Source organism: Mchenga conophoros, linkage group LG2 (assembly GCF_057382185.1).
Source record: "Mchenga conophoros isolate Kocher_MC1m ecotype Shallow Benthic linkage group LG2, M_conophoros_male_GT1.1, whole genome shotgun sequence".
NCBI classification, from domain to species: domain Eukaryota; kingdom Metazoa; phylum Chordata; class Actinopteri; order Cichliformes; family Cichlidae; genus Mchenga; species Mchenga conophoros.
Window position 1 is genome coordinate 34,992,906 of NC_140527.1, and position 22,767 is coordinate 35,015,672.

The 22,767-nt window shown below is 40.4% G+C and overlaps 1 protein-coding gene across 2 annotated transcripts; it reads right to left on the bottom strand.

Moving 5' to 3' along the window:
- Positions 1 to 1,663: 1,663 nt before the first annotated feature.
- Positions 1,664 to 21,185, bottom strand: LOC146582485 (uncharacterized). 2 transcript variants are annotated; one of them, XM_085243110.1, is made up of 16 exons: positions 20,842 to 21,185; positions 20,395 to 20,491; positions 18,307 to 18,520; positions 17,880 to 18,022; positions 13,873 to 14,047; positions 13,664 to 13,719; positions 12,624 to 12,820; positions 12,418 to 12,528; positions 12,138 to 12,263; positions 8,153 to 8,251; positions 7,910 to 8,065; positions 4,952 to 5,543; positions 2,859 to 2,922; positions 2,592 to 2,770; positions 2,416 to 2,504; positions 1,664 to 2,299 (listed from the first exon to the last, which is right to left on the bottom strand). In XM_085243110.1, the coding sequence occupies exons 1-16, from the start codon at positions 21,025 to 21,027 to the stop codon at positions 2,201 to 2,203; spliced, it is 2,583 nt and encodes an 860-aa protein (XP_085099236.1). In that variant the 5' UTR covers positions 21,028 to 21,185; the 3' UTR covers positions 1,664 to 2,200. The 2 variants fall into 2 exon arrangements, with proteins under 2 accessions (XP_085099236.1, XP_085099244.1); XM_085243118.1 differs by lacking the exons at positions 13,664 to 13,719; positions 13,873 to 14,047.
- Between the last annotated feature and the right edge of the window lie 1,582 nt (positions 21,186 to 22,767).

Below are 22,767 nucleotides of genomic sequence, written 5' to 3' on the forward strand. Positions count from 1 at the left end.
GATAGCATCACAAAGCTGCTGCAGATTTGTCGGCTGTACATTCTTGATTTGAATCTCCTCTTCCACAATATCCCAAAGGTGCTCTATTGGATTTAGATCTGTTGACTGTGGAGGCCATTTGAGTACATGTTTTTAAAAAAAGAAGAAAAAAAAACAGTTTGAGATTATTTTGGCTTTGTACCTTAGCACATTATCCTCCCGCACACAACCATCAGAAGATGTTTGCAAAGCAATGAAGATGGTACCAAGGAACCCAAAGTGTGTCAAGAAAACATCCCCCACTACAGCCAGTTAATGGCAAATTCTGGTACTAACAAGTAAATGTCAGCAGAAATCGAGACAGTCCATGTTTTTTTCCCCCCCCCCCAATCTTCTCTTGTCCAATTTCAGTGAGTCTGGATGAATTGTAGCCTCAGTTTTGTGTTTTTAGCTAACAGGATTGGCACCCAGTGTGCTCTTCTGCTGTTACTTTTGCCTTCCTCTCAGCTAGAAGCAGTCTGGCCATTCTCTTCATAACTCTGATATCAACAAGCATTTCCACCCAGAGGACTGCTGCTCACTGGATATTTTCTCTCTTCTGTGAACACTGGGCTTGTTATGTGAGAAAATCCCAGTAGAGCAGCAGTTTCTGAAATACTCCAACCAGCCTGTCCATCACCAACATCTATGCCACGTTCAAATTCACTTAATCACCTTTCTTCCGCTCGACGCTCAGTTTGACCATGTGTATGTCCATAATTTCACAGAGTTGCTGCCATGTAATAAAGTGGCCAGTGAGTATGTTTCAATATAATGTTAATGCTTATGTCTGCTAAATTACTCCCCCTGACCCATAATGTAATGTCCATTATTTAACGTATTTATATCCCAGAAAATGTATTTGTCTGGGATATAAATATGTCCTACATTTTAATAGATTGTTGTGGCCTGAAAATTCACAGACACTGAAGTTGGTATGATCCCCCTGAAAGACAGTCTTTAGTTTTTTGTGCCAGTCAAAGTGAATTAATAAACAAGTTGATGGTCTGGGAAAGAATTCACTTGCATATTCGTCATAAGATTATGTTGACTTCTCGTTGATCACCTGAGGCTGATAATAGGATTAAATCAGATTTAACAGTTTTCTTGTGGAAATGAGAGTTTGGTTCAGTGGTGTTGCTACCTGACTCGAGTAGGAGAATGAAAAAATTAATGTTACACTGGCCATAATCTCCCTTGTGTGACCTGGACCAGAATAATCCTGTCATGTACAATTTTCATCTAGTAACATCGGGTTTGTTTCGTTCTTTTAATTAGAACTGAAAACAAAAGCATTTCCCATTTTTAAAGATCTGAATTGGCCTAATTTTTTAAGACCGTACCAGTTATTGTATCAAACATGTAGACCCCGCTAAACATTCCCCGCTAGGAATGAAATAAATAAATGGTGTCTGCACGTTAACAAGGTATTTTAATCCAGTGAATTTATAACCGTAATTATTTTCATACACCTCACACTTCACTAACGCGATTTCCCTTAGGGGATTAACCCATTTAAACCGCATGAATCATCTTTTACTCAGGTTTTGCTTCAAAGAAAATGTGCTGCTGGTATCAGAAACAAATTTAGAGCTCACATTTACACAGTTTCAGTCTAATTTTAAGTTATACACAAAGACGGATATAACCTTTATTAAAATATTTTATTTGGAACAATTCACATTTGCATAATTTCAAGTTTCCACTGACAGCTGTGCCGGCAGCGGTTTGACACATTTAGGCAATTTTAAATTGTGACATATTTTGTTTTCACAATAGTTGAAAAAAAGTTAACTCTAACAGAGTATAAACCATACAGAAACTCTCAAAGTGAAAACATTTTTTGAAAAACAATTATTAAATCATGCAGAGTGAAATTCAACCTGTAAATATAACGTATAGGCCACTTTCTTCTCTTGAGGTCAACAATAAAAGTTAAGTTGGCTCCCACAAAGAATGTTTTCCAGTACACACCAGTCACAATTCATTAACCTGACATGTGAAGGTATACAAAAGCAGTTCACAATACAAAATATTCACAGTACTTTTGAAGTAAAAATTATATACGTATGAAAAGGCTGCGAAACATGTGGTCTCAAACATTTTAAGGCACTTTAAGATGATTAATAAATAACTGGATACTTTAAAAACTTCAGCACAGGTAAAAACAGGCGGTCACCGATCAGCTGGTGGAGCCGGTCACTTTTTGCAGAACAGCAGCACTCTCATTCAGTGAAAACTCACTGGGGAGAAATTCTCTCAACAGAAATGACAGGAGCATCTGTTACGGGAGTGGAGACGTGAGAAAGAACAAAGATTTACGTGCAACATACAGTGAAAAGTGAGAATTTGATACAAAAAATGAGGTGTGCTGAAAAAGGAAGTTTGGATACTCACGTAAACCAGGGTTTTGTTTTCCTCTCTGTCCTGGAAAAGATTGAACACAGACTCCATGTCCGTCTTCTTCAGGAACAAAACATTTGAATCTATGGCAAAGACAAAAAAACAAAAAAAACTTTAGATGGATTATTAAGTGCCAAATCAACTGCTGCACTGCAAAGAGGTGTTGTTACATTTGGCATTGATGAGGTTATGCGCTCGATCCCTGGTCTCGTCCTTCTCCTCATCGGTACGAGGAGGATGAGGCGTTGGTGGAGGAGACTCTGGCCACAGTTTGCTGCGCAGGTTGTCAATGTACGAAGCCATCTGCGCCTGTGTTGGGTTCACCTTTCTTAGGAACGAGTTCACTTTCCTGGAGAAAAATATGCAAAACTCATGAGTCATTCATAGACCGGGATATAACAATGTTTGACCCGTGGGAGCGCGCTGGTGCCACTTACTTTTTCAGAATGGGCATAAAAGGTTTCAGAACAGTGTCGAAGATATTTATGAGGAAGGAGTTTCCTGTAAGGGAAATAAGAGTGTTAGTGTCATCTTAGAGTAGCACTATGTTGCATGTTTTTAGCTTGTCTTAACTTTACTTATTTCAGGAAAACAAAAAAAAGGGCCAGTATTATTAGCCCCCCTGCTGCTGTGCAGAGACAGGCTTTACCTTTGTAATTCTCAGTGCTTATAAAGTCAAGTTAAAAATGAAGGTTATCTTCCAATTTACACACAGTATGAAAAACTTCTTCAAAGATTTGAGCTGTCATTTGAGAAAGCACTGTGCCAAAAACAAAAGAAATCAGTTTGGACTTGAGAAAAAGAATTGTTGATGCTCACAAAGCAGGGGATGGATATACAAAGTTATCACAGCATTTCCACATGTCAAGAACTGGTGCGAGAAGTATCATCAAGAAACTCAATAAGCCACACAATAAAGAACAAACCTGCCAGAGATGGGAAGAGTGTGGAAAGGAAACTAGTGAGCGATGTGACTAAAGAACAACTGTCATGACTTGGCCAATATGGGAACTGTAGGCTTAAAGAAGACCAAGGTTTTTGCAGGAGAAACAACTTCAAGCCAGACTAAAGTAAGCTTAAGGACAACCTGGAGAAAGATTATCTATACTGGAAGTTTGTCCTGTAGACAGATGAAGTGAAACTAGAGCTATTTGAACAAACAGATGCTGCTTATGTTTGGAGAAACACAGCAGAGGTGTACAATCCGAAGAACACAGAACCCACAGTGAAACAGTGGTGGGAGTATAACGGTGCCTGAATGCTGAAACTGGGAATCTGGTCAAGGTGGAAGGAATCGTAAAGAAGGATGGATATGTGAATAATTCTGACAGAAAACCTCAAGCAGTCAGCAGCAAAACTGGGTGTGGGTTATTGCTTTGTCTTCCAACATGACAGTAACCAGTCGTGTCCCATTAAATTGGATGACTAAAAGATCATCAAATCTGGAAGAACTAAAGAGATGAAGAAGAATGGGCTGCGACTGCTCAGGAGACGCATGCAAGACTTGTTGAAAACGGTAAACGACGGCAGGCTGTCCAACAAAAACCAATCACAACTGACTGTTGGCATCAGTGGGGTTAATCATTTGGCCCCTGGTAGTTTGTCTTTTATTTCTGTGTGCAAAGTAAAAATAATGTAATCATCTAAAATAAAACTTTGATGTTTACCTGTGCTAAAAACATTCCTCACTCTGTTTAACACCTCTTGGGGAATACTGTCATAGGCGGGCTAATAATTCTGTTCATCTGCACATCAAGCTGTAGCTGCACAGATGGACGTCTGCATAACATGAGGTACAACACCACTGTAAAGCCCAGAGGCAAATCTCCAATTTGTAGGTTTAAGCTATAAAAATAAAATTGGCTTGTTAACTCTCTCAAAGTGCCAAATTATAAAAAAGATACAATGTAATCCAATTTAAGTGTCAAAACATATCAAATAGAATAGATGTTCTGAACTACCACAGCTTTTATCATAAAGAATATAAACAGACATTTTTCTGCCTTTGAGCTTGTTGCAGTTTATTTCAGTACTGGGGGGGGGGGCTTTCATGATTGTGAGGTTTGCCTGAGGTTGATAAATCATCACAGCGAACATCAAGGCTGCACTTTTGTCTAAGACTTCTTTTGTGACCTGCACGATTTTAATCTGCACCGTCGAAGCAAAAAGGTTTTTATTTTTGCAGAAAATCTTTTGAGAACATAATGCGGCTGCCAGCTGTCAGCCCTTCATTGTGTGAGAGAGTGTGAATACACCACTCTTGGGCTTTTAAAAACAAGCCATGCTCTCACCTTAAAATCCCACGTGACAGTTCACACAGACCAAATACTCACTACAAAGGATTAACTTTCTCAGGCAAGTTTCAAGTCTCTACAGGTTAATTTTGTTCTTGTACTGAAATGAACCAAAGCAGCTGTTTGCCTAGTCTTCAAAGGAATGCATTAATAAATATAAAAAGCTACAATGTGCTTTAAAATGTTGAGTGAAGTATACATGACAGTACAAAGTGGCTTTAAACATTAAAACAAACCAGATATTTCTTTCAGCAGATCAAATATGGCTTTGGTCGCCTCCGGCTGTTCCCTGTTGACTTGGTTCTTTAGAGCCTGGGAGTTGTCCCCTCTCTGCAGTGTAGCCTGTGCCTCCTTTCCTTTCGCCTTGTACAGTCCTCCGGACCTAAAACACGTTTTCTCCCTTTTATTGGACCTCGCACTGAAGTGAAGCCACGACGAGCCCTCTGGACCCTCCCGCTGCAAGCCCAAGTCGGGCACATCTTCCGCACTGCCGTTTTTTGTTGAGGCCAGAGACTCGTGTGATCTATATCGGCCAAATCCTTTGAAGAGTGTTTTAAAGTGAGAGGTTAAGGGATTATCAGAATCCTCGTTTTTTTCTTGGGAGCCATTTTCATTTGAGGACTTTGAGTCAACAGAAGGCTGTGGATTAATGTCAGTCTCCTCAGGCAGTTCTAAAGGGGAATCGTACTGGGAGATGATAATAATAGATGGAAGAGTTTGACTGGGGACATCAGAGGCACTGTGGTTCTCCAAAGACTGAGCTGTTGATTCTAGTTGCAGAGATGACATTGTGTTTTCATCTGGGGCTCCAGGCTGCATGCTCGAGTTCTGCAAAGTAAACAAAACAATCTCTTTGTGAAGGCTGTCCCTGAGGCACTGGCCTTTCTGACTGTACTCCACGACAGAGCTGAGACTAAATGAATCCATACGTTTGCTCACTAAGAAATATTTAAAGGGGAATTACATCACGTCTACATGATGTTTCTTGTTACATGAAATGCTGTACATCATTTCTGCAGCTCTAGAAGAAGTCTACAACATTTTCTCAGTTTGACCTTTAGACAGATGCTACCAACATGCATTTGCAGGCTATCAAGTTGAATTATGTGAACCAGCAGACCAAAATTCAACTTCACTATGGGTGTATGTGCACTAGCTATGGGTACCACTGTGCATCACTACTTCCCTACTGACCTGCTTTACCTTCCCCAAAAGATCCTCCCAATAAGCATTCTGCAGATAATTCCCACACTTAGAATGACCAAAGTTTACAACGCTGTCACTGGGTTTTGGGTCATATTGAACAAAACAAAGTCAGTTTATATAGTTTAAGTCCTCAAGGTTTTCTAGTCCTTTAGAAATCTTTTCACAACTACAGGTATTGCCCCCTGATGGCCATTAAAAAGAATGCAGGTTTAAGGTTCTTCCACGTTGCTTTGAGGGACTTCTTTTCACACCTTGAAGCTATACCACATTTTACCCGTCGGTAGTCAATTCCCATCTTTTCAAAAGGTTTTACATTTTTAAAACTGCATAGCATTTTTGTTTTCCTCTTTTGTGACAACTATACTGGGAATTTATTTCCAATTCGCTCCATAAAAGTGGAGAAGCTGAAGCCTACACCAGCTGTCATAGGACAAGAGGCAGAGCCCAGCCTGGGCAGTCTCCATTCTATTACAGGGGTCAGAGAGACAACCAACCATTCAAGTGGATTTTATAGTCCAGCAGATGTAGCACGTTCACTGTCCACTAGCTGGGGATGGCCCGTCTGCCTACAAATAGCTCTGTTGCCAGATAGACACTGTACAGTGTGTGGTACAACCGGCCCGTGGATCACGGTTGCTTGTGCTGTTGTTCGTCAGTCAGCCAGCGTTGATGAGGCAAAATTATAAACACACAAAGAACTGAAGTGAAACTGTGTGGTAAACTGTCCACAGCAGGCAGTGGCTGTGCTTTTTATGCCAAATCTTTTGGTCTTCAATCTGGAGTTGTGCTTCACACCTACAGTCAATAACACCGGCCCTGTGGGAGTAAGCTGGAGTAGCTGCAGAAAACCCATGCAAGCCTTTTAGTTTAATTCATTTTAAATTATGGCAGTGGCTACTGATCTCTACCCACTGCCAATTTCCAAATGTGGTAATATAATTATAATTTATAAACCAACTGTACACGAGCAATAACGGCACCTGTAGATATCAGAGCAAATATCACCATCTATAAATGTCCATCTGATGTTCAATGAAAAGGAAAGCTAATATTGCAAAGAAATCAAAAGGATGTTTTTAAAGTTGTTAAGATGGTATTTTTTTCTTCCACACTTTCTCTTGGAGCCAGAGGTTACAACCATTAGCACCACTTTCTTATAACAAAAAGTAAAAAAAAAAAAAAAAAAGCAGCTAAAAATCAATAAAAACTGTTCTTAACTGTTTCTAAAGCTTCCCATCGTATCAGATTTAACTTCTGTTTTGAGTTTGCAATTTAGAAATTAATTTAAATATCCTTAAAAAGACAGAAGGTAGAAATGAATAGTTTCGCACTACAAGAGAGACGCCGATTCTGGTTATTGTTTTATTGATTCTAAAATAAATTTGTCTAAATAAATGTTGAACGCAGCAGCACTACAGTAAGTCCAACAGAAGCAGTCATACAATCAGACAAGTTATACATAGGCCAAGAGTTTATCAAAATGATCCAAATTACTTTTTTTTTGGAAACGGTGGTCACCTTTGCTTAAAATAATCTCTCTTTGCACAGGAAATCAGTGTGTGCATCTGTGTCTACAACTGAAATCAGGTCAATATTAACCAGGAAGTCACTCTGAGCGACGTTTACAGCTGACAGTTTGAGTAATCATTTTTTCTTTTGCTTTCTCCGAAATATAAGTGTCTAATGGCAGGTTTAGACTACCCCAAATTTTTGTTTAGTTAGTTGGTCATATACCTCTCATCCCATGACAGCTGGGCTGAAGATCACCAGGGCACAATCAATCAGGTGTGCCCAGAAACTGATGTGGCATACTCCACAAGTCTGTCTGCTTCTGTGCTCTTATCCCATCTGACAGTTTTTCAACATTACGAGATTTCAGAAACCTCGATGAAATCATTCTTAATATTACCAGAACTAAAAGCAAAACTCCGTTACCTTGGAAACACTCTAAAATGACTAGTTGATTACAAGTGGCAGTGAAACATTACCTCATCTTCTTCGTAGCTGGGAGTGAGGAAGTAAGCCAAGCCGCTGAGCAGGCCCCAAACGCCTCCATGTTTCTCCTCATTCAGGAGTTTGTCAAGCGGGCAGAGGAACTGAAATACTGGTTGAGTGTGGCCGATCAGATTATCGGAAACCAGTTCCTGGGAAGGAAAATGACACATTGTTAAGACATGACACACTTTAAGTGTTTATCTATCAACATATCCAAGCCTTGTGATCTCTCTCACTTGCAGGAAGTGCTCCACTGATACTCTTGCTTCTTCTTTAACTTTATCGTTGACCTCCATCTCCTCCAGCACCAAGACCCCAGGTAGGCTGGTGGAGTCCTGGATAAAGACAAGGAAAAAAAAAAAAAACATAATTAAAAGCCTAAAGCTGACCTAAGAGACCTTAATCAGTTTTTACAGTTGAAGGCTTAGAACTGTAACAGGTGGTCATCAAAGCGCTGTGTTCACCTGTGAACTCCTCGTACGTGATGAGGATTTGTGCAAGCTCAGGCATCTGAAGTTTCTTATCTTTAGCATGTTATGATGTTGCCTAGTAACTACCTAACAACGTGCTAAACAACTCATCTGTAGCATCTATGCACCTTAGAAAAGCATCCGTATCATTTTGATATCAGTATAACAACATTTCATTTACATCCACAAAGCTTCAGTTATATGATGTTGGAATCACCTCTGACTAATGATAATAATTAAAATAATAGTGTAGAATGGGCAAATACTAGTCAATATAACTGAAAACATTTCTCAATGTTTCATGCTGACATTTCGGCTGCTGGGAACGCCTCGTAATGAATACAGACTGAAAAAGCGCGCGTGGCATTTCGAAATAATAGGTCACTCATTTAATTCTTAGGAAATGCAGTCGCACTATACTGCTACCAAGAAGTTAATACATGCACTGTTGTTCACACCAGCTCCACCTCAACTCTTGAGTCAATGCTTCCCTGAATGTAAATGAAAATGCCAAAATTATCAAGTCTTTCATGAGATAACACTAATGTTACATTTACAATGTAAAGATGAAATATAATTAAAACATAAGAGCATGGTGTGCTTATTTTGTATTTTATTTCTCTTTTTTTTATTTTTATGTGACGAAGACCTTTTTATTGCCTATGCACACCGCAGCGGTGGCACTCCTAGCATCCTAACCTGTAGAAACCACCAGCAAAGTCTGTCTACACTATTCTATGTCCACATATACACAGAGTCAGAATCCATCCTATGTAAACAAAAAAAAAAAAAAAAAAAAGTGCATTTTAAAGCTGATCTGAATTTAACATGAGGCTTCACTGACATCTTCCCAAGTTGCACTGTTTTTGGTACAAGACTGAAACTTTTCTAAACCAGCATAGGGAGAAAGGACGACTTAAAATGGGTAGAAGTTTTATTTGGAATGAAAACTTGTCCTTTAGACATTTGATTTGAGGACATAGCTTGCCTTCTCATCGCTCACTGACAAGCACTTTTTAAAAACCAAGTGACAGACACTAATTGAAAAGGTGATTGACGTCCCCTCACTTCTGTATCATTATCTCGTTTGCTTGCATGCAACTTGGACATGATCATCCATCCACCTTAAATCCACCACAGTGCCTACACAAGGAGACACAGATTCTCTCACAGTCACATCTAGTCAAATCACCATGCCTTTGGACTGTGGGAGGAAGCTCAAATATCCAGAGGAAAACCACGCAGGCACATGGGAGGATTGCACCAGGAACATTCTTGCTCTGAAGTGACGGTGCTAAACATTGCTTCACAGTGCCTCCCTGCATGCGAAGTCAATGACTCAGATAATCATTCAATTCACAGAGGATCAAGCCAATAATTGATTTCATTCAACAAGACTCTCCGTAGCTCCCCAAACACAGTTCAGCTTAGTGAAAGGAAGGGAAATAAATCCAGTGACAAGTAAATCTAGGTAAGGTAACTTTATTTATACCCATACGCAAGGTAAATTTGCTTTACAGAAAAATGATAGCATTTGGCATCCCTTCAAAAACAGACATACCTAATAAATATAAACCTCACTGTAGCACATATATAGTAATTTAACGTTTCGAATCAAAAACTGTTCTTATTTAATTCAGTAACAGCAACAGGGACAAAGCTGTTTTTATAACACTTTGTCCTGAGGAAAGAAGCTGAAATTCACCCCGTAGAGGATGGGAACCATTTTTAAGGATTTATAAAGCCTGTTTAGAGTACAGGGAGGCTAAACAAGACTGTGGCTCACCTATCAGACGACTGGACCATCTCACTATCCGATTCAGTGAGTTTTTCTCTGTGACAGAGGTCTGACCAACCCATGCCACCAAACAAAGGATAAAACAGACTCAACAAAAGAACGATAAAACGAAGCTAAAAAATTTTTGGCCAATGTGGAAATGAGCAAGTTTCCTGAGGCAGTGAAGGTGCTGGTGACCCTTTTTACAAACTGTTTTGCAATTCTGATCAAAATTCAGTTTTTCATTGATTATGGTGCCAAGATATTTATATGATTGTACTTGCTCTATTTTCTAACCTTTAATTAAAGTGACTCCGTACCCATTTTGTTGTTTCCTAAAATCAATAACCATATCTTTTGTTTTAGATACGTTCAACTGGAGATAACACTCCTCACACCACTGAACAAAGTCATCAATGGCTGGACCGTGGTTAGTTTCACCCTCTTTCAGTAAGCTGACAATAACAGAGTCCTCTGCATATTTAATGACGGCCCTGTTTTCATATCTGCTCTGACACACGTTTGTATAGAGAATGAATGATAAGGGTGATAAGACGCACCCTTGAGGAGATCCTGTGGAGGAGAACACCGAGTCTGACAGATCCCCATTTATTCTCACTCTTTGTGACCTGTCAGTTAAAAAAATAAAATAAAATCCAGCCCACCAGGTTTTTCTTGATTTCAAACGGTTCTAAAAGTCTAAGTGTAGTGTGTCATTTTTACCACTTTTAGGAGGACCAAAAAAGTAGTTGTGGTTGTGATTTTCCTTCTTCCTCAGTTAATGGCTTTAACATAATGACAGGGAGGAATGAAATTCAGCTAATACTTTATTCTATTTATGATAACTACACATTGAGCAATTCGTTACATAAATCTGTTTAACTGCTTCTTAGTACAAATATCTAATCGGCCAATCACATGGCAGTCGATGCACGTAGACATAGTCAAGACAATCTGCTGTAGTTCAAACCGAGGATCAGAATGAGAAAGAAAGGCAATTTAACAGTCTTTGAATTTGGAATTTGTCAGTTTTTTGGTGACAGATGGGCTGATCTGAATATTTCAGACACTGCTGCTCTCCTGTGAATTTTCCCACAACCATCTCTAGTGTTCAAAGGAAAAAGAAAATATCCACTCAGCATCAGCTCTCTGGGTGAAAATGTCTTGATGATGCCAGTGGCCAAAGGAGAATGGCCAGACTGTTTGAGTTTATAGGAACGTAAAGTTACAACCAAGGCATGCAGAGTAGCATCTCTGAACAAGCAACATGCAGATAAACTACAGCAGCAGAAGACCACACTGAGTTTCAATCATTTCTGCTAAGGGAACTCGGGCTACAATTCCCGCAGCCCCACCAAAAAAGGAAAACAGCGACTGGGAAAGCACTGCCTGCTCTTATGAGTCCTTTTCTGCTGCAACTTCTGGATGGCATGGATCCATCCTTACCTTGAATCAACGGTTCAGGCTAGTGGTGCTGCTGTAATGGTGCTGAGATGCACTTTACACATAATCTTCTGATAGTACACCACATTACAAAGCTCAAATCATCTCAAACTGGTTTAGTGTAGCTTGCCATCACCAGTGTGTGAATGTGTGTGTGAATGTGTGGATGACTGGATGTGTAAAGCGCTTTGGGGTCCTTAGGGACAAGTAAAGCGCTATACAAATACAGGCCATTTATAGTGAACACAACAATGGCCTCCACAATCTCCAGATGTCAATCCAGTATGGGCACCCTTCGGATGTGGTGGAATGGAAGATTGACATGATTAATGTGCACCCAACCGCAGGAACTGTGTGATGCCATCGTGTCAGTGTGGACCAAAACCTTTGATTTTTGGGGTTTTCTCTGTAAAATTGTAGCGTCTTGTACCTTACAATATAACTGTGCAAATCAGAAGTCAACAAACCAGTTTAAGGGAGAAAACTGGGAACAAAGATACAACAAAACAGAACTTTCATTTGTCCTTTTACCTGCCATCTGTTGCTGAAGTGTACAATATCCATGTAGCTCTTCTTGATGTCCCATTGGAGGTTCTCAGGACTGTCTTTTTCCTCCAGGTGAACAGTGAAGATTAGCTTCTCATCCTCCCAGTCAGCCTACAATGTAGTAAACTACTGTTAAAAAAAAAAAAATCCAGCTCAAAACTTTAACATGTCACCCAAGGACATTGTGCTTGCTATTACAAGGCCTCTGCAGACAGATAACAAGCCTCCAGGACTTTCCACACTGTCACTGATATTTATAACTCACATTCGGGATGCTGACAGCCCAGCGGCCAACGCGCCACATCTCATATGACAGCTTGAATTCGATCATGTCCTCCTGAACGGCTGTCAGGTAGTCCTCCAGATCACCATCTTCCTAATTTCGTATGGCCAAAAGCAGTAATGAATCTGTTATGTCTGGCAAATTATTGTCTTCATTTTATAACACTGCATTATATGAAGCAGCCTTACCCCGTCAGAGTCTTCCTCCTCCTGGCTGCGAATGGAGCCCTCCCTGCTGCTGACATTGTCATCGCTGGACAAGTCTCCCCTGTAGGCTGTGATCTTCAGCAACCGCTCCTGCTCCATCTTTTTCATCTTCTTTTTCTTGGCTTTCTTTAACTTTATCTTGTGCACAAACTTTGACCATCCTTCCTTTAACTTGTTGCCTAAAATAGAAAAGAAAAAAGCCCAAAACACATACATTACATTGCGAGAGAGACATCTTTATTTTCACTCACATTTATACTCAAATTATGTCCCCCTCTCGAATATGCATTTGTATACAATAACGAACTCTCGATAATGAACACCACTTTGGCTGAAAAACAGGAATACACTTGCATTGTGAGGAAGTGTAGCAACAGTGGGTGGTGAGACAATGTGAGAGAAAAAGTAGTCTCAAAACAGCACGTGCTCAGTTAGGCATGACAGCAGGCAAGCATGATCAGCCTTTCAATTTTATGATCTATGTGACAGCATAACAATTAATAAAAATCACATCAGACTGAAATAAATGTCAGAGATTATAACATGAGTGTTTCTGATGCAACCATTGGAGAAGATTTGTATATTTATCATATCACAAGGTTCATTATCCTGACATAATCCATTCTTATTAAGACATCATTACTGTTGGATTGATCAGAGTTGCATGAAGACATGGCAGGAATTATTTGGCATTCTGCTTGAGGTTTGTGTAATTAGCCTTCTGGACACACAAGCAAGATAAACAGGGGACTAATTCTGCACTGAAAGGGAGGCTGGTAAAGGAAATCAACATGTCACATAGCTCGCAACACATTCATCAAACAGTTGTAGTACAAGACATTGCACAAGCGCGGTCATCTAGCCTCAGAACACCCACCACCCACTCCATCTGCCTTCTCCCTCAAGTTTAAAATGTTTTCTTGCTGGTAAAAGGATAAAACTAGAAACCGCATGTACCATTTCCCACAGTTTCACAGAGCTTTGGATTGAATAAGCTGCTACAATTCGATCACTAAACACACCTTTCCCTTTACCCTTTGTCCTGGTGCCGTCTGAATTCCCTGTGCCGTGCGAGCTCCTGCGGGGGGAGAGAAGAAAAAAAAAAAAAGCCACCAAACAAATCCAGGTCAATTCCAATTTCAGACGCAGAAGGTGGCAGTTACAGTCATTGCTTTGAGGCTCACTACGGTTCAGTCAAGTCAGTGGGGTGCAAAAGATGACAGCCACTCACACATCACTATCTCCCCCCTCGCCTTTGCTCTCCTGTGAAGCCAGAGAGGCTTTTTCAGTGTCTGATCCATAGAGCTCCTCCACTGAGTTTTTGGATGTCACGATGGCAAGCTGGCTCACCACTAGCTGGTTCAGATTGTCGGGGTCAGACAGCCATGCAACCAAATGTCCCAATCCTGAGAAAACAGCCAACATTAATACACGGTCCTGTTTGAATCACTAATATTGCTATTTGATCAGTAATTGTAGCTCCAACAGTTAAATGACTGGCTAAATGTACTGGGAAATGCACTCATTTTTTGGTGAGAAGCCCGAAATCCCTGCGATATGCCTGAATAAATAACACTTAACAGTGGCCTCCTGGTTAGTTGTTAGTTTAGTGTAATCCTGCAAGGTTGTGTTACCTACGCCTCATAGCTCTTGAGGTGGCTGGCAAGTTGCTGCCAGGAAAACTGAGTTGATGGGCAGCATCCTCAACTGTTTAAAAACCTCTAAATTCAGCCTTGAGTTATGGCGGCTCGAGTCAGATTGCATTTTTTGCTAAGCAGGGGCCCGTTCTTCGTACCTCGCTAAGTAGGTTAGCCGGATTAGATTGTTGACGATTTCGCGTGATCCTGGATCAGTCGGTTCCCCGAAGCTCATCCGGGACTTGCTGTCATAGCAACAGAGCCGTAAGCGTAAACCTGCTCAGGAGCAGGTTTACTTTATGTAAACAGGATTAGATCGCGGCCACGCAGGTATGTCCGCTTCATTTATACGAAAGCAACAGCGATATTCCACCACTGTTTCACCATAAATAAATATTATCAATGTAACTAAAGATAATGCAGCACTTGATCCTTTTATTGATGTCACACAGATACATACAGGTCATTTCCTAAAAAAGGGAAATGTACTATTAACATTCTATTACATGTATGTGATTATTACAGATGTAATTCATATTTCAGAGTAGTAATTGTAAATTACTTCGTGTAATCAAGATGAGAGACCACGGCTATAAAAGCGAAGGTGGATTTGGGAAGCCTGTCGCAGCCATGTCCTGTCCGTATACGCGACCAACCCATTGCGGAAGGTGCAAGATTGATAAGGAGAGTCCTCAGAATTCAGCGTATATTGCGGGACAGACAGGATCCTTTAGCTCAGCGCGACAGTGTGCTCATAGAGAGATATCGATATTCCCGTGAGGGTATTATTTACTTAACCAACTTGTTGACGAGGGGGTGCAGGACCACCACCTGTCTTTTTTTCCTCTGCCCTTTTCTTGGTTGCTGTTATGAACAAACTAACAGAGTATTACAGGCCAGTATTACCTTGCCAAGAGACGCAAAGCAATCTAAGAGATAAATATTACCATTCTGTAGAATACTCCTGTATTCCACTTTTACTTGTTCCCATGTTCTTGTGGGTCCTGTTGTGGCTCTAATGTGAAAGGGGATATAATATAACATATTATAATATAATATAATGCCATATGATATTGGACAATATAGTGTCATATGATAGATCTACCCTACCGCCTACTGGTGTTGGCCAGAGGGGCCGATGGCGCGATATGGCAGCCTGGCTACAACCGTAGCTGCCTCCACCAGTGTGTGAATGTGGGAGTGAATGAATAGTGGTATCGTAAAGCGCTTTGGGTGCCTTGGAAAGCGCTATATAAACCCAATCCATTATCATTATTATTATTATTAAATTACCTACGAGTTTGATTTGTCAGCAACTTTCTGCCAGCCCCTCTCTCCTTGCTTTTGCAGCCTTTGCAGTGTTCTCTTGCGTTTTAATTAAACTCTGAAACTCCTGAAATCCCTCACTCATGAGTTCTTGCTCTGCTGTCGGAAAATACCGTGCACGCCCCTTGGACATTTTCGCCGACCAATCAGCGGGTTGCCGATCAATGTTTCTACTATCGATGCGTAGCCCCTTTTACGACACCCAGTGATGTCACATTCCTGCGTCCAGCTGTAGTAATCGTCAACAGCAGGTGTGTTCGGGGAACCGGATTAGCGAGCTCACGGTTAGCGCGATGATTTGATCTTGGATGTGTCATTTGATCTTGGATGTAGTAAGCGACGTACGAAGAACGGGCCCCAGGTCCCACAAGAGTAGCAACTGTCACAGCCTGTTGGCGACTCTCCAGTTAGCTTTGCAGCATCGCAGTAACCTAGGACTCCCACGCAGGCGTTTAAGACAAAACATTCACCGTTTAACACTGCACTTAAACTGCTTTGCAAATTACATGCAACTTGACTTTTTAGGGGTTTTGTTCCAACCGCTGTATGAGTTTGTTGTATTCATTCAAAGGTTTTTTGCTGTTATGTAGCCTCGATTAAAAGGCTTTTTCATTTAAAATATAAATTTGCCTTTTCTCATTATGAAAGCTTGTAAGACAAAAACAAATCATTTATATGTTAATTAATCTGCTTTTGTGGTTTGAACACCCTTCAGTTTGTGTTTTGATGGGGAGCTACCACTGAGTTACCCACAAAGCCTAAAAACCTGGATTATCAGTAAACAAACTAAATCAGCCAACTTTTGAGAGCATGTAAGGAATTAAAAAGCGTACCCCCCCCCACACACACACACACACACACACACACACACACACACACACACACTCAGTTTCCACTTGGAAGTGTTGAAATCTAGATTTCTATCCATCTATTTCCTTAACTACTCGTTCAATTTATGGTAGTATGGGGTGCTAGAAAATAGAGGGCTACAGTCTTTTCTGTTAGTTTCCTTTTCATATGAAAGAGTGCCTGACACCCACCCTCTACTTGTCCAGTTTACTCATTTTTATTATTATTTATTTATTTATTATTATTTTTTTAACTAAAGACACTGCACAGCATGCCAAAATATGTTGCCAAATTTGAATTCTTTGAGAATCACCTTGTTGTTGCTGTCAAACTGTGTTGTCTTTGGGGTTTTTCATAAATTCAGCAAAAGAAATGGGAACAAATGACGAGTTTTTGTCACATGCTGTTAGCAACAAAGTCCCTGAAAGCACAATTCAAAATGGGTTCTTTGCAAAGTTGCCTGTTCATACAACACTGGTTCATCCCTTGAGTTAGGTCTTTGGAATGGAGCTTTAACCAGACTATCAGTAAAACAAGAAAAGTAATGACCCAACTGATCAGCAACCTGATTATTCTAGTTACCAAATACTGTAGGTGTATTTCTCAGAGGTAATTCTGGTGGTACTTTACTTAAGCATGTATGTATTGCACGTGCAAGCGTTGAGGTTTGGTGATAATCCAAAGGAGAAGCAGTAACAAAGCCACTTGCACCTTCAAAATAGCCAGCAGAAAAGCAGCGCTAGACACACCCCTGATACTTATGCATACAGACCCTACAATCCCCATAAAAGAAGCACGTGTCATGCACACTTCGGATTTTACACATATTATGCAAGATACAACATGCTGGTTCCAGCTTTATATTTAAGACAGTGCTCGCATAAAACTTGCAATAAGAGAAAATTAAAGCATTTCCTCAAAATATTAAGTGTTTACAGGTGTCACATCAACTCCTCTGTGAAATGAATAACTGGAATTGATAAAACAAACCATATTGCTAGAGTAAATGAGTATTCAGAATTTTTACTGCAACACTGAAGCTACAAATAACATTGCCAACTACTCCAAATCTTTTAGTTACAGATCTATGAGCAGTTGCCAGAAATTAGCACTTTCTAACCACCAAACAGCACAGCTGTAAAAATCACTTATTGCATGCGTAATTGCAAAAACCTACCCCACAGCAAGTCTCTCTCCGGATGAAGCATTTCATCTGTTACTATAAAAATGACAAAACCCTGAGGGGGGGATTGGCAGATCACTGCAGAAGGAGCCTTCTTTTTATGTAACCTAAGGTTCATGTCTAAGCTCTACAATGCCACTGACAATAAGGGATTACACACAACTCGCACTCCTCAAAGAATTCATGTGAGGCTTAGTCCTTATATAAGACTGTTGCTGCAGAGATGATTTAATGCTTCCTTACCCTTTAAGGCAATGATCTCATTTAAGGCACAGCGGTTGACTTCTTGGCCCCAGAGAGATTTGGGGAAAAGGTTACATACCAGAGCATCAGAGAGCTCTCGGAGAACCGCAATCTCCTTTGCTCTGGACCTAAACAAGAGCTGTCTGAAAGAGAAAGCAAAAGAACAAGAACAGCAACTATGAGTAAGTGCTCAGTGTTTATCGCCACAAGTGCGTGATCATAATCTTAATTCTGATGTGGCACACTACTCTTAAAACTATGTGCCTTAGGAAAAATGCATTATCGCAAGGTACAGTAAAAAGTAAATTATTCATAGGTGACAAAAAACACTGGAGGTATTTATAGAGTTCTCAAATGTTACTGAGTGCAAAGAAGCAACAGCATGAATTCTGAATCCTATTAAATAAAAGAAAGTGTAAAGCTTCACCTGTCAGACTGCTTCGCGTTATGCAAGTGCTGGGTCAAAATCCGAATGGAGCCCACGACTGCGTGGGAGACATCAAAGTCTTTGGCCCTTTCAATGATGCGGTCGATTACAAAGTCGAATTCCCTGCTGAGAACCTGGTGCAGGGGCTGCTGCTCGCACGACTCTGGGACGGTGTACCAAGGCAGGACGAGCTGAGCGTAGGCGCATTCAAACACTGCGAGGACAGCAGGCACACAGCAAGTCAGTCACAAAGGAAAGTTACATTCACACGGTGCTCCCATGCTCACCTGCTGAGCATAAAATTCAACAACTGCGCTGACTTTTAAGCTTTTTTTATTTATTTATTTTTTAAAGAAAAATTCAAGCTCCCACTTCTGAAGTCCAGAATTATTTATATAAATCTTGGCACACATTTCCGCGACGAGATTTTGAAGACCAGGCCATCTGGAGTTCAGCTACTCAGCTGTGAATTCACTGAGCAGGTTTTTTGCTGTTGTTTTCTTGATATTAGCACAACTTCAGTTTTATTTCACAGATACGCTGAGAAACATCAAATACAATGTTAATGTGGGGCTGTTACAGTTTCTCATTTAATTTGCAGGGATATTTGAGAATTATTAATATTTAGCAATTAACTGGCCACTTCATTAGTTACACCCTGCTAGTACTCCTTTTGCATTATGAACAGCCATATTTCTTTTTTGCACAGATTCCACAACTTGCTGAAACAGTCCTCAGAGATTTTAATCGTATTGACATGATAGCATCACACCACAGCTGCAAATTTGTCTGCCTTACATCTATGATGTGAAGCTACCATCAGAAGATGGGCACACTGTGATCATAAAAGGGTGGACATCGTTAGCAACTATACTCAGATAAGCCGTAGCATTTCAACAATACTCAGTTGGTACTAAGAGCGCTAAAATGTGCCAAGAAAATATCCCCTACACAATTACATCGTCAACACCACCCAGAACTGTTGATACTCGGCAGGATGAATCCACGCTTTCATGTTGTTTACTCCAAACTCTGACTCGAACTTCTCCTCTGACCTCTAGCATCAACAAAGCATTTTAAGCCCAGGGAACCTCTGCTCACTGGATATTTTTTCTTCAGACCATTTTCTGTAAACGAGAACCAGAACGAGAGCTGTGAAAACCCCAGTAAATGCGCAGTTTGCGAAATACTCAGACCAACTCATGTAGCACCAAAACCTTATGTCACATTCAACGAAATTTAAAGTCACCTTTCTTCCCATTCCTCATGCCTACTTCAAATGTCACCAGGTCACCTTGATTTGTATGCATTGCTAAATATACAGAGTTGCTGCCATGCGATTTGGCCAATTAGATTTTTGAATTAGGGGCAGCTAAACGGGTGCACCAATCAAACTTCCAGGTGGGTGCATATTTAATGTACAAGACACCTGCAAACTATCTGGCATTTTTCTATTTTGTTTGTATAAAAATGAAACAAGATTTATGCAAAATTAAAAAGTGTTCTTATTAAATATTCTAGAGTGACTTTAGATATGTTTGTGGTGCCCAATAGATACAGACATAAGCTCCAAATGGTAGACAGCATATTCATTTGTATCATTATAAAAACAGGAAGAAGAAAAAGAAGCTATATTATCTTTTTACTTTGTCACAGGTTTGCAGATCTCTGCAGGAAGAGGAAAAACTGTTTAAAAACCTCATATGGTCTGGGCTTACCACAAACCAATTACCAGTGCTCAAAAGCGCATAAATAAACACAAAGCTTTATGAAAACCTCCATCTTATTTCCTGCTTAACAGCCACAGTGATGTGTAGCATACCCATCTGCTGTGGGTGTGCTGGTTAGCTTTTTCTTCCTTGAAATCCCTCCACATTCTGTGTAACAGGAGCTCCAGTTCCAGTCTGTGTCAATGCAAAACTGTTCTTTCCAACTATATCAAGTCAAAACAGAACTGAAAATCTGCTGAGACGGGCCCGACTTTGACCCCTCACTTCGGTCCTCATGTAAAGCACTGCTAACCTGCAATGACAGACACAGTCCCGTCCTCTACAGACAAATTACTCCACTGCAAAAGACATGCTTCACCTTGCTGCAAAGATCTCTTCACGTGTGGATACTGAGACTCCAGCGGCACAGCCAGGTCCGGTGTGTCTCCATCAATCAAGTCATCAACAACAGTTTCCTGGAAAACAGGAACACTGTGAATTAAAAGCCAGGGGCTATAAAATTGCAGCATTAAAGTGCAGGACTCTGGACACTTTCATTTTTAATGTACATTTTCAGAGTTCAGGTATGTGTGTAAACATGGGGGATGACCCACCTACGCTTTGGTGTGGTCTTTTGTTAAAATTATGAGTAAAACAAGCAACAACCCTCATTTCAACCCTCACCGGTGATTCATAGAAGGGTGATAAGGTGATACAAAATACCATCACGTGACTGTGAAACGCACCTCACGCTCACAATTGTAATTATTAACACTTCTACGGTGGTTTTGCAACTAGTTTTAACACAAACAACTGCGCAAACTACCTGAACTGGGTCGTCCTTCGCCTCTTCGTCCGTCTGTGTGCCGCTCTCTCGCCCGCTGACTGCAGACAGCAGCGGGGTGGAAATGCAAAGAAGAAAACATAAGTACTGAGTCAGTGTGCGTCCGCAGTCTGAGCAATACCAAACCAAGCCGAGGGTTATGGCGATGGAGAAGCGCCATAGATACATGTTCCTTCCTTAAAACAGGCTCTTTTTGCTCGTATCTGTCACTTCGAGCCTGACTGTGTTACATTCAGCCAGAGTAGGTTTGTTCGCCCACATCTTTTGCACGGACAAGAAGCGACTGTTTCCTCTTAGCGCGAAGTCACACAGCGGAAAAAGCGAACTTTATTGAACTGCTTTAAAGCTGCGCTGTGATTGGCTGGGGGCAGGCCCCGAGTGCCGACTAGTTAATTGTATGAGGGTGCCATCTACAGGCGACACCTTTACCTGACAGCGAGAGTGGCACAATACGACTCTATTCAAAATTATCCGTAAGCACCAAAACACGAGTTATTTACGAATATGATACTTGATTGGTGATTCCCTCCTTTGTTCATTAACTCTAATCTTTCATTACCGTTTTTTGTTGTTGTTTTTTGGTTTTTTTGCTGGTTTATCTTAAATACTATTGCTTTGGCGAACCAACCAAAGCAGTGGACAGGCAGGGTGGAGGTCAGGGGTGATTTGTAACAGAAAGACAGCAGCAGGAGTGAAAGGGAAGATTTAGAAGATAGTAGTGAGACCTAGTATGATGTATGGTTTAAAGAAGGTGGCACTGATGAAAAGGGTGCTGAAGATGGAGCTTCCAGGCAGGAGGAAAATAGAGGGGTCTCAGAGAAGGTTTGTAAAAGGAGAGCATGCGGAGGGTTGGTGTGATAGAAGAGGGTGTTAGGGACAGGGTGAGGCGGAGGCAAATGATCCACTGTGGTGACCCCTAGAAGGAGCACCCGAAAGAAGAAGTTTTGCTGGTGGATCTTAAGCTGCAAATCACACAGTACCTGAAGTACTCAGATAAAGTACTGTGAACTTGTGCTTCAGTAAATGTAAATAATATTCAGATGCCTAAAAAGTATTATTCTAACAACACAGAAATGTTTCATTAAAGGTTAAAGTCCTCCAAATTTCCACTTTTATCAAATTAATCATGTGGACCATTCCATCTCAAATCAGCAAACTCTGACAACATTTTCTGCTCTAGGATCTCTGAGTTGCATGAACATGTTATGGTCCAGTGTTTGAACATATATAATGAGAGCTGGAAAATTTTAGCTTCATAAAGCAAATACTTAAATATTTTTTCAAACATCGAAAGCTGAGCCAATGTTTGAACACTGAATGTTTTAAGATCTAAAGAACTGTTAAAGATAAAAGCTTGAAATTTTCACTGGTCTTTCATACAATCGACATGATTAAGAATCTGTCATTCAGGACAACATAAACAAAGATCTGGTATTCAGATGCATTAAAAATATCTGAATATTGGCCACTTAAAAGAAAAAGTCCAGCACTTCTGCAAAGTTCCATATTTGAACACACACTAATAAAACCAACTTCACATTGCAAAATACACAGTGACAAGTTCTGAATAGTATATTGTTATATGATGTATTTGTTCCAAATTAAACATTCAGGTTCAACCTTATTTTTAACTTATTATTTATTTATTTGGACAAGGAAAACAAGTCTATTCCTTCTGCTTCTTTTCCTCCTGCTCACATCCCAAGAAAAATTCTCTGAGCACTGCTTCATTATTTCAGACTGTGATACTGGCAAGGGCCAGTGAAAGGAAGAAAAGGATGTGGAGCTCATTAAACAGACAAAGAGTGAATGGGAGAGAAAGAAGATAGCAACAGGTGTGTGTGTTCATGAAAGCTTACATTAAATAGAGTATTATCGTTATTAAAAAACAAAACATGAAAGACTCTG